This window comes from Engraulis encrasicolus, chromosome 8, assembly GCF_034702125.1.
Source record: "Engraulis encrasicolus isolate BLACKSEA-1 chromosome 8, IST_EnEncr_1.0, whole genome shotgun sequence".
NCBI classification, from domain to species: domain Eukaryota; kingdom Metazoa; phylum Chordata; class Actinopteri; order Clupeiformes; family Engraulidae; genus Engraulis; species Engraulis encrasicolus.
The window spans coordinates 55,676,668-55,689,210 of NC_085864.1; the positions used below are offsets into that span (position 1 = coordinate 55,676,668).

At 42.0% G+C, this 12,543-nt stretch overlaps 1 protein-coding gene across 1 annotated transcript in view; it reads left to right on the forward strand.

The window, feature by feature from the left end:
* Positions 1 to 12,543, forward strand: part of LOC134454007 (uncharacterized) — a 102,235-nt gene that overhangs the window by 78,420 nt on the left and 11,272 nt on the right. Inside the window, exons 9-12 of the mRNA XM_063204748.1 lie at positions 8,293 to 8,377; positions 9,362 to 9,478; positions 11,637 to 11,750; positions 12,384 to 12,500. Coding sequence (XP_063060818.1) covers positions 8,293 to 8,377; positions 9,362 to 9,478; positions 11,637 to 11,750; positions 12,384 to 12,500 — 433 coding nt within the window. The remainder of the gene's footprint in view (positions 1 to 8,292; positions 8,378 to 9,361; positions 9,479 to 11,636; positions 11,751 to 12,383; positions 12,501 to 12,543) is intronic.

Sequence of the window (12,543 nt, forward strand, 5' to 3'; positions counted from 1 at the left end):
TTTTCATGGGGAACTTCCCAGGGGTGCATTTCTCGAAACCGTAGTTGCTACCTACATTAGCTACTTTGTTGTTTGCAATGCACTTTCCCATTGACAACTATCCAAGTTGCCAACTGGCTGACAACTACACTTTCGAGAAACGCACCCTGAAGTGTGCTCTGTGTGTGACCTGCCATACCAGTTGAGTTGGATTACTCAGTCTTGTTCCTCCTTCTCAGGACTTCCCAGGTGTGCTCTGTGTTACCTGCCATACCGGTTGGATTACTCGGTCTTGTTCCTACTGTCAAGTAAATAGCACCAAAGAGCGTCTATTGGAGTAAGAGACGTCAAACTCCGCTCACTCAAAAATACTCAAAGAAGAAGAAGAAGAAGAAGAAGGGAGAAAATATGTGAGTGTTGAATTCACTTGTTTGTCCTCGTCCCGTTTCTTTTTCTTTGCTATTTAACTGGTGTGCTGTTCTGTTATTTAGGATGAGAAACTGGTGCTTTCTAGAAAGGTTTGTTGTGGCGTAGAACAGTGTTTCTCAACTAGGGTGCCGGGGCACCCTGGGGTGCCACAGGCCCCCCTCAGGGGTGCCGTGGAAACGTGGCTGATAAATAAATTACGTAATGTAATACATATTTGTCTAAATTAATAAATGAATGCTAAGTCAGTGGAATCTTGCATCTGCCATTTACGCACAATAAAGTAAATTTAGGTCACTCCAGTAAGTTGCAACTTCGAACATAGGTTGTGTGACATCTCCAAATGTGTTACTTTTCCAAGCTTGTGTGATTTCAGATGCAATGCCATGTTACGGCTTGTTGGTTTGGGGTGCCTTGACATTTTTCATGAATTGAAAGGGTGCCTCGCCTAAAAAAAGGTTGAGAAACACTGTTGTGGCGTAGAAGACAGTCGCCGCTGCGCCCAATATGGCGCTCTTACCAATAATGTTTTTGTTCTCTGCATAATTAACTTTCCTGAAAGGATTGTTGCCAATGAAGGTGGCCGCCGCCCTGAATGTGGTACTCTAATAGGCCTACATTTCTGTTTCATACACTCAATGGCTTGTTCTGGGCTTTTTGATTTATGAATACAGTACGTGAAGAGTCAATGCCAAACAATGGAGGACAGCCTTGTGTTTGGAATGTTTTGGCCGATGACTTAACCCTCATATTATTTTTGGGGTCTGTTTGGGGTCTGTTTGACCCCAATCAATGTTTAACGTCTGAAAAATACATTAAGTACATATTTCTTTTGCTTCATATTTGATGACTTTTCCTATATAGATGGGGTAAATGTGACGAAAGGGAAATGTCCACAACAATGTGTTTCTTAAATGCTGCATTTTGGGCATCCGTGTTCCTTGGGGCCAATTTGACCCCACATAGTTTTAGGTGCATAAAACATAAATGGACCGTCCATATTTTTCAAGAATTTGTTCTAGTCTGTTTAGATCATGTGAAATACATGAAAATAAGTGATTTAGCTATTGTGACTCCAATTGCGGAAAAAAACAACTTGGATGACAGTGCACTGAGGTGACATGACAGCCATGATTCAAAAACAAACAAAGTACAATGCTATGAATCATTTTCAGAGAGGGAGTGTCAGCAAGTGCCCTTAGGCTTCATATGTACAGAATGCAGGAGATCCGCATAGCGTGCCAGGTGAGGCCACCTCAGCTGTCAAATGTAAATCAACAGGCAAAGTTCATAGGAACAACCAGGGGCGTAAAGTATACCCCCGCAGCCCCCGCAAGGTAGGGGGGCCTATACGAGGTGGGGGGCCCTCTTTTTTCGTTCAGGGGCCCATTCATGGTAGCTTGCAGGGGGGTCTGAAGTACTTGTGTTACGGCAGTTGGAACAACATACCATCCAATAAGTCACAAAATCACCTCAGGCCAGGTATGTGGGAGGAATACACCGTCTCATAAGTGCCATGTGTTCTGTGTGCATGCTATTCTGTAGTAATGCATTCCAGGAGACTGACTAATAAGGCCATGCATGAAGAGAAACCAGTTCCTGCAGAAAGTTCCAAACCGCTGTTTTGCACACCCATGTAGATGAACTTGACAAACGAAAGAAAGGAGAAGTACTTAATCCAATATACACTAACAGTCAAAAGTTTTAGAATGGTACACTTTCCCCACTATAGGTTTTTTACTGTCAATTTCAGTTCTTTTTTAAAAAATCAGTGAAATACTGTACATGTGTAATTGCTCTCTGAAATAGAAAAGTACAATAGCCTATCACGTATTAATCATGAGGGGAATTAAGGTGTCCATAGCATACATACATGAATAGAGAAAAAACTAAGACATTACACGCATTGCACATACAGTATATTCACAGAGCATGCGCGTACATACTTTTAGCAAAAGTCAGATCTCTCTCTCTCATTCTCTCTGCCTCTGTCTCTGTCTCTGTCTCTGTCTCTCTCTCTCTCTCTCTCTCTCTCTCTCTCTCTCTCTCTCTCTCTCTCTCTCTCTCTCTCTCTCTCTTTCTCTCTCTGCACACAACAAATGAGCAATTGAAAAAAGTCAGTATGGAGTGAATTCATAGCCAATACATTACACCCTATACACCCATACCTCTTCCATGGGAGCTATTATTGTATTGAATTGAGGTAAACATAGGCCTTAGCAGTGGTGTAGTCTATGTAGAACGCAGGTATACGGAGTATACCCACTTCTAAATTTTAGGGGCTTCAGTATACCCACTTAAAATTGATTGATCCATTATTTAGAATAGCATAACTATATACAGTATACCCACTTCAAAAAATGCTTGAATATACAGTATACCCACTTCAAAAAAGTAGACTACACCACTGGGCCTTAGGTAAGTTCACATATCTGTCCTTTCAAACCAGGAACATGTAATGGGACTACAATGAGCACACATAAACCGTTTCTTCATTATGGGCACATTACTTCTAGTTTTTTGGTGTGTGTGATGGTGCTGGGAGATATTTACGTAATTCCCCCCACCAACCTGGCAGATCGGGAGTCGAACCAGCAACCTTAGGGGTACAAATCTGACGCCCTAAACGCAGGATGCATAAAATGCAATTTTGTTGTGTGCGGTGTACAGTGAACACTTGTGTGCTGTAGAGTGCTGTGTCACAATGACAATGGGTGTTGGAGTTTTCCTGTTTGGCTTTCACGTTCACTTCACACGCACATGCACACATACGCACAGGCGTACCAACCTGATGGTCCGTGTCCCTTCCACGGAGTTCTGAGAGATCACACACACACACACACACACACACACACACACACACACACACACACACACACACACACACACACACACACACACACACACACACACACACACACACACACACACACACACACACACACACACACTCGTTCACTTGTTCACACTCATTCACACACACACACACACACACTCGGTCATCATGTTACGCGTGTGCGCACACACACACACACACACACACACACACACACACACACACACACACACACACACACAAAGTGGGGGCCGGGGACCCCTGGGGGGGTGCGAGGAGATGCTGGGGAATATACCGGTATAAGGGGGACTTGTCATGGTAAAGTAATAGAAACTGATAAAAAATAGAAAACTGAGTAACTGAGTTTTTTTCTTCTCTGGTCTGTGTGATGTCATTATTCAGTAGTCTGATGTGTGATGATGTTCCTTCCTGTCTGTCTGTCTGTGTGTCTGTGTGTCTGTCTGTCTGTCGGTTTTTGCTACCTGGGTGGTGTCTAATGTTGTTCCTGTCTGTCTGTCTGTCTGTCTGTCTGTCTGTCTGTCTGTCTGTCTGTCTGTCTGTCTGTCTGTCTGTCTGTCTGTCTGTCTGTCTGTCTGTCTGTGTGTTCCAGAGGAGCAGCTGGAGATGGAGGGCAGCCCTGGAGAGGGATCCAGTCCAGGAGAAGACCGAGGACATGGACATGTGGGGTAAGACCATAACCCCTCATACTACTACTATACTACTATTATATTATAGTACTGTACTACTCTATACTACTGTACTAATACTACTCGTCCTCCTGCTACTACTAAGGTATACTAACTTACTACTGGTAGCACTACTACTTGTACTGCTACTGCTACTACTACGACTACTACTACTACTACCACTGCTACTACTATAATGATAATAATAAATGTGTGCATCTTCATGAGAATACAAAAAATAAATAAAACATTATCAATATTATATTAATACATTTTGTGTTGCACTCTGGTACTGTAACTTGGTTTTCGTACTCTGAAAGGGAACTGCAACTTGGACATGTGGAATTCAGTTTCAGTTTGCTTTATTTGATAAGGACAGATACACATCATGTAGGCGATGCAAGCCCAACAGAATAGCATCATAGCATTTATAGCCTTGGCAAATTCACAATGCCCGTCCCTAGAAGGGCTTTTAAAATAAAATATATATATAAAAAAAAACGTTTTTATTTTAAAGAGCATCCTATCCAATTCATTCATTCAATTCAGTCATTCAATCTAAAAGACAGACAATACATGCACATATAGATAACTAACTACATATGCATGTCCAGCCACTCGTTCATTCATTCATTCATTCATTCATTCATTCATTCATTCATTCATTCATTCATTACCTTCGCCAGAAGGTTATGTTTTGCCCGCCGTGTATTTATTTGTCAATATGTCTGTTTGTTTGTACTTCGTCTAACTCAGTCAAAACTGAGCCGATTTTTATGAAATTTTGTGGGATGATTGGTCATGACCCAAGGAAAAATTGATTCGTTTTTGGGAGTGATTGGGTCAAAGGTCAAAGGTCAAGGTCAAAATGTTTGTTTGTACTTCGTATAACTCAGACAGAACTGAGCCGATTTTTATGAAATTTAGTGGGATGATTGGTCATGACCCAAGGAACAATCAATTCGTTTTTGGGAGTGATTGGGTCAAAGGTCAAAGGTCAAGGTCAAAATGTTTGTTTGTACTTCGTATAACTCAGACAGAACTGAGCCGATTTTTATGAAATTTAGTGGGATGATTTGTCATGACCCAAGGAACAATCGATTAGTTTTTGGGAGTGATTGGGTCAAAGGTCAAAGGTCAAGGTCAAAATGTTTGTTTGTACTTTGTATAACTCAGACAGAACTGAGACGATTTTCATGAAATATACTGGGATGATTGGTCATGACCCAAGGAACAATCGATTATTTTTTGGGAGTGATTGGGTCAAAGCTCAAAGTCAAGGTCACGAAAAGGTCAAAAACGTTTTTCTTTGCCAAGCACTATATGCCAGAACAATGTGTGCATGCTGAATTGAATAAGAGGTCAACACTGGGCCAAAAATGTAATATTATGATATTCCGGTCCGATTTAAATGAAACTAACACCAAAATTTGGAGAATGTTATGCTCCACACTCTGAAGATGCCCAGAAAGAAATAAGTGGCGTAGGCGAAGGTTTGCGCTCTACTGATGCCCATTCTAGTTCATTCATTCATTCATTCATTCATTCATTCATTCATTCATTCATTCATTCATTCATTCATTCATTCATTCATTCACCAATTATTAAAATACTATCTCTTCTTTCTGACCTACCTTAACACATTGAATACCGGCAGTCCTCACGGAATTATGTCGAAGAATAACAGCGTTCTAAGCCCTTTTTCGACGTTTTTTGTAGACTCACAGCGCATTATGTGATAGGGCCACTGAAATATGTTATGACTCGTTTGAAAGTGGAGACGCTGCCCTCTTAGTAGGTGAAAACTGTGTGTCTCTACGAGCTTTTATTGCCGAGTAAACCCACGCTAAACCGAAGCGGGTATCCATGGAATTCAGCTACAATCAGAGATATTGAGGTTTTTGTGAAGGGTGCGCTTCCTCAGACTGTGACGAGTTTGAAAGGGGACGAGTTGGTTTTAATCACAATTTGGTGCAAGGTTAGCTCTGACACGCATCTTCCTGCTCGTCAAGACACACCTCCTGCTCTATACCACTACGACACCGGCAATCAAAGCCCTTCGAAATCCACGTTTTTCACGCAGACTGAACACAAACTCTTTGCAAACATGCAGAAGGTCGGACATTTGCTAAAATAGTTCCCGATGACTCCCGAAATAATAGCCCAACATTGACAACAAATCCCAATGATATGATGCTTAGATGTAGCCCATCCGATCCATATGTAGCCATCTATGCTAGCTTCTGGCTTTTCACATACAGGAAAACAGTTCAACATGGGGGTGAATAATCAAATAAACTTATCTGGTTGGCGATCAAACTTCCAAATCGGAGCGCATTACTCCAATTACAATTCGGGTGCCATTTTGATCCAATGATCTGGTAAAGGTCTAGGTAGCAAGCCCAGAAAGTTCAAGATACTCCTGGCACGGTATACAATGGTCTCTGTGTTTACCTATTGTGTGAAGTCAGACACAATACATGCTACCGATCGTAATAGGGAAACAACAACATAGCACGATTCACGAATACGGCAGCACACCTCCTGCTCTGTCACACTACGACGCCGGCAATCGATGCCCTTTGAAATCCCCGTTTTTCACGTGGACTGAACACAAACTCTTTGCACACATGCAGAGGGTGAAACATTTGGTAAAATAGCTCCCGATGACTCCCGAAATAATAGCCCAACATTGACAACAAATCCAAATGATATGATGCTTATATGTAGCCTAGCCCATCCGATCCATATGATATGTAGCCATGCTAGCTTCTGGCTTCTCACATACAGGAAGACACAGAAACTTATCTTTTTGGGGATCAAACGTCCAAATCGGAGCGCATTACTCCAATCACATCTCGGGTGCCATTTGGATCCAAGGATCTGGTAAAGGTCTAGCAAGTCCAGAAAGTTCAAGATACTCCAGGCACGATATACAATGGTGTTTACCTATTGCGTGAAGTCAGAGACAACACATGCTACAGTGACCGTACTAGGGAAATCAATGCAGGCAGCGCGATAGGCGACATGGGTTGGCATCCAGACATCTTGGTAAGTTAAATTAAAATATCCAAATCATAACACTCAAACATCATAACAATCAAACAACTTTTGACTGCAAATGTTGTCATTTATGTCCATCACAGAGCTACCAAAATCACATATATTGTCCATTGAAGGGTGTAGATTCAAAATATGATATTTAAATGCAAAAACGTATTTTTACCTTTTGGTATACAACGCATGGGTGTGAAAAACGCATCATTACGTCGTCGGTACTCAATGTGTTAAGCACAGTGCCAAAGACACACACACACACACACACACACACACACACACACACACACACACACACACACACACACACACACACACACACACACACACACACACACACACACTCAGTCAGCCTAGTCCACCCAACACACACACATTCACACATGACTACATACCTGTTTGTTCTTTAGGAACTCCTTCATTTGACTTCTGAACCGCCCATGACTGTGATTAGCCTTGATTTCAAGGGGCAAACTATTCCAAAGCAGAATTCCTTTAATTAGGAATGTGGACTGACCAAAGGATGTTTTAGGATGGGGTATCCTGCAATTGCCTGCTATAGCCCCCCTGGTGGACCTCCCACCTGCCTGCAAAGGTTAAATTAGATCACAGAGCTGACATAGCTATATAGTTGTCAAAGCTCATCATGTTCAGGTCCCGCTGAATATCACAGTGGTTGGTCTTTTAGCGAAGATTTTTTTGTGCACAGTTGTAGAGTCTCTCCAGTGGTGTCATTACTGAGAGCCCTGCCTGTGACCATGCCGTTATGCAGTAGCCAATTTGAGATATTAGAGAGAATCATTGATGAGACCATCAACACTACTATAACAATACATAATGCATATTGGATCAAACATACATTAATATGAATCAGATTCCTGGGTGGTACAAACGTAAGACTATCTGATATTTTACCAAATGTTATGTAACTGTTTATCATCATAGCATATCATACTGGCATATCCAGAAGCATTTTGGAATATCAGGTTTTCTCATTTGTCAGGAAATTGAGGAATTGATCTGCAGATGTGTTTGGGCAGATCAATTTTACTTGAGTTTTAAGATAGCCAAAGCTAGGTTATTAATAATTATCATTACTATTAATGCTCAGTTGATGTGTCTTCAATTTGTCCTTCAAAGTTACTTTTTTGTTAAGATGTGTATATCAGTCTGACATTCACACAGGAAATGAACTCACCAATACAGTTACACCAGGTTGAGCTTAACTAGTCAGCATTGATAAAAGGTTGGACTACTTTGTTTTTGTGTGATCCAGCCCCATGCAGCTTAAGAGACCCCCTTCTCCAGTGCCTAGCTGTGCGTCCATGAAGAGTAACCAGTCCATGGATAAGCCTCTTCGCTTTGAAGGAGGAGATGCTCCTGCTGGCCAGAGGTGGGTATCAGTCTGACATTCACACAGGAAATGAACTCACCACTACGGTTACAACAGGTTGAGCTTATTGGACTAGATAGTATAATCCCTAATCAGCATTGGTAAACGGTTATGGCTAGAGGGCTTAACCCTTCACTGGGTTCTTTAGGTGGGCACCTTCATTGGTGTTTCGTTGATAGGCCCACAACTGCTCTAAAAGACTCAATGGCAACACCTGGCATACCAGATGTGCCCCCTTACTCTACTTTTGCCCCTCGGTGGTCATTAGGCAAACCTAAGCAATTGCCCAGGCCCCCCACCAAATCTATCCTCCAGAGGGGCCCCAACTGTCACACCAGTTGCGGTGAACAAACACAAACACAAATAGGCTTGATCTTAATTTGTCATTTATGTTAAGTAATCGAAGATATATATGAGACAAAACTCTAAAATAGCAACAAACACAGAATTCCATGTCTATATAAAGATATGACTTTTGTGGGCCCGATTATTATATTTGGCCTAGGGCCCCAAAATGGCTAGATCTGCCCCTGTGATGACCATAGGACCAGATCTGGCCAGAGATTAGTTGTCACAATGTCAGGCGGCCACTGTACCATTCAACTTGCATTCTCCAATCCTGGGCACAATCTAAGAGTTTTACTCCCCACTATTGTAATTTATTGCACAATGTTATCTATTTCATTCCACAGTTACTTTTCCAAAATATATATTTAGTTTTGGACATGCTGTTTTTGAGTCTGCATGAAAGGGTTAAATAAACATAAATAAACCAATGAAATCCTGTGAGGACGTTTGGCCCTTTCTTGCATTGTAAATTCTTCTGCTCGAAATAGCATGTAGTTCGAGTATGGACGCTCTCTGTCAGCACCCATTACAGATTCTGTATATGATTGAGGGCTGGACTCTGAGTGGGCCACTACATTATATTTGTTTTAGTACTCTTGAAGAACTTTTGGACTACTTTGTTTTTGTGTGATCCAGCCCCATGCAGCTTAAGAGACCCCCTTCTCCAGTGCCTAGCTGTGCGTCCATGAAGAGTGACCAGTCCATGGATAAGCCTCTTCGCTTTGGAGCAGGAGATGTTCCTGCTGGTCAGAGGTGGGTATCAGTCTGACATTCACACAGGAAATGAACTGACCACTACAGTTTCACCAGGTTGAGCTAATAGGACTAGATATTACAATCCCTTAACTACTCAGCATTGGTAAACAGTTATGGCTAGAGGGGTAAACCCTTCACTGTGGTCTTCTGGTGGGCACCTGCATTATTGTTTCGTTGATAGGCCCATGACTCCTCTAAAAGGCTCAATGGCAACGCCTGGCATACCAGATGTGCCCCCTTACTCTGCTTTTACCCCTCGGTGGTCATTAGGCAAACCTAGGCAATTGCCTAAGTCCCCCACCAAATCTGTCCTCCAGAGGGGCCCCAACTGTCACACCAGTTGCGGTGAACACACACAGAAATAGGCTTGATCTTTACTTGTGACTCATATAAAGTTATGGAAGATATATATGAGACAAAACACTAAAATATCTCCAAAACACACAATTGTAAGTCTATGTAAGGACTTTTTTAGGGCCACATGTTTATATTTGGCCTAGGGCCCCAAAATGGCTATATCTGCCCCTGTGCTGACAATAGGACCAGATCTGGCCAGAGATTAGTTGTCTCAATGTCAGGGGGGCTCTGTACCATTCAACTTGCATTCTCCAATCCTGGGCACAATCTAAGAGTTTTACTCCCCACTATTGTAATTTATTGCACTATGTTATCTATTTCATTCCACAGCAACTTTTCCAAAATATATAATTATATCCCCGAAATGCGGAGCGTCTGGGATGTAATGGTTTTGCGTGCGCCGCCGCCGCCGCGTCTGCGTCCGCCGCCGCGTCTGCGTCCGCCGCCGCGTAAGGTCTTTCTTGTTAACGCGATAACTTTTGAACGGATGTTTGGATTTGTCCCAGATTTTTTTGGGTTAATGCTCTAGGGCAGGTTCATGAACTGATTCGAGTTTGGAGGTCAGCACTTTCAAGATGGCTGAATTCAAGATGGCCGAATTTTTGTTTGGCCCATAACTTCTGACTGGGTGGATGGATTTCTCCCAGATTTGGTGTGTTAATGCTCTAGGGTAGGTTCATGAACTTATTCGAGTTTGGAGGCCAACACTTTCAAGATGGCTGAATTCAAGATGGCCGAATTTTTGTTTGGTTCACAAAATCTGACCAGTCGGATGGATTTGTCCCAGATTTGGTGTGTTAATGCTCTAGGGTAGGTTCATGAACTGATTTGAGTTTGGAGGTCAACAGTTTCAAACTGGCGGAATTTTTATTTGGCCCATAACTTCTGACTGGTGGATTGATTTGCCCGGTACTACCTTATTTTAACAGTTCACCATTTCAGTGAATCTACCATATTAGGTACAGTGTAACAATATTTAATACCATGTAATACTAGTGTAATACCAGTGTAACAATATGCAATACCAGGTACAGTGTAATAACCAGTGTACAATATTTAATACCATGTAATACTAGTGTAATACCAGCGTAACAATATGCAATACCATGCAATACCACTTACACAAAAATACATGATGTAGTACAAAATTGGTACATGGTGTTACACTGGTATTACATGGTATTAAATATTGTTACAATGGTTATTACACTGTACCTAATGTGGTATATTCACTGTAATAGTGAACCATTAAAACAGTGTTACCATTTGCCCATTTTTTTTGCTTCATTTTCACAATAGTCATTTGGTTTTAAGCCTATGCACGTCATTGATCTATGTATAGATATTAAATATATTTCTTTAATATTTTGTATTTATCATATACGTTTATGAAAAGGTGGACGGGAGTGGTAGGAATGATGGGGGACTGGAAGCGTTGCGTTTCGGGGATATACCTTAAGCAGTCGAAGGCGACTGCACAGGCAGTCTAGTTAGTTTTGGACATGCTGTTTTTAAACCAAGTCTTTATTTGGCAAAACACTAAAACACAGGACTCTGCATGAAAGGGTTAAATAAACATAAATAAACCAATGAAATCCTGTGAGGACGTTTGGCCCTTTCTTGCATTGTAAATTCTTCTGCTCGAAATAGCATGTAGTTCGAGTATGGACGCTCTCTGTCAGCACCCATTACAGATTCTGTATATGATTGAGGGCTGGACTCTGAGTGGGCCACTACAGGATTTTGGTTTTAGTACTCTTGAAGAACTTTTGGACTACTTTGTATGTGTGTGATCCAGCCCCAAGTTTAAGGGACCCCCCTCTCCAGTGCCGAGCTGTGTGTCCATGAAGAGTGACCAGTCCATGGAGCAGCCTCTTCGCTTTGGAGCAGGAGATGTTCCTGCTGGTCAGAGGTGGGTATCAGTCTGACATTCACACAGGAAATGAACTGACCACTACAGTTTCACCAGGTTGAGCTAATAGGACTAGATAGTACAATCCCTTAACTAGTCAGCATTGGTAAACAGTTATGGCTAGAGGGGTAAACCCTTCACTGTGGTCTTCTGGTGGGCACCTTCATTATTGTTTCGTTGATAGGCCCACGACTCCTCTAAAGGGCTCAATGGCAACACCTGGCAGACCAGATGTGCCCCCTTACTCTGCTTTTACCCCTCGGTGGTCATTAGGCAAACCTAAGCAATTCAAAATTCAAAATGGCGAACCATGGAGAAGATTCCCCTTTTCATGTATGAAAAGTCCAATTTTCCCAGTCATATTGAATACTTAGAATGTGATGGTGGTGGTAAGTATTCATGAAACAGGTAACATTAGTGAATGGGTATTATGAATTCTGGAAATAAATCACTAAAAATCTTACACAGTGTGCCTTTAAATAAACATAAATAAACCAATGAAATCCTGTGAGGACGTTTGGCCCATTCTTGCATTGTATTTTTTTCTGTTCCAATTAGCATGTAGTCCGAGTGTGATTTTGGTTTTAGTACTCTTGAAGAACTTTTGGACTTCTTTGTTTTTGTGTGATCCAGCCCCATGCAGCTTAAGAGACCCCCTTCTCCAGTGCCAAGCTGTGTGTCCATTAAGAGTGACCGGTCCATGGAGCAGCCTCTTCGCTTTGGAGCAGGAGATGTTCCTGCTGGTCAGAGGTGGGTATCAGTCTGATCACAGGAAATATCCTGACCACTACAG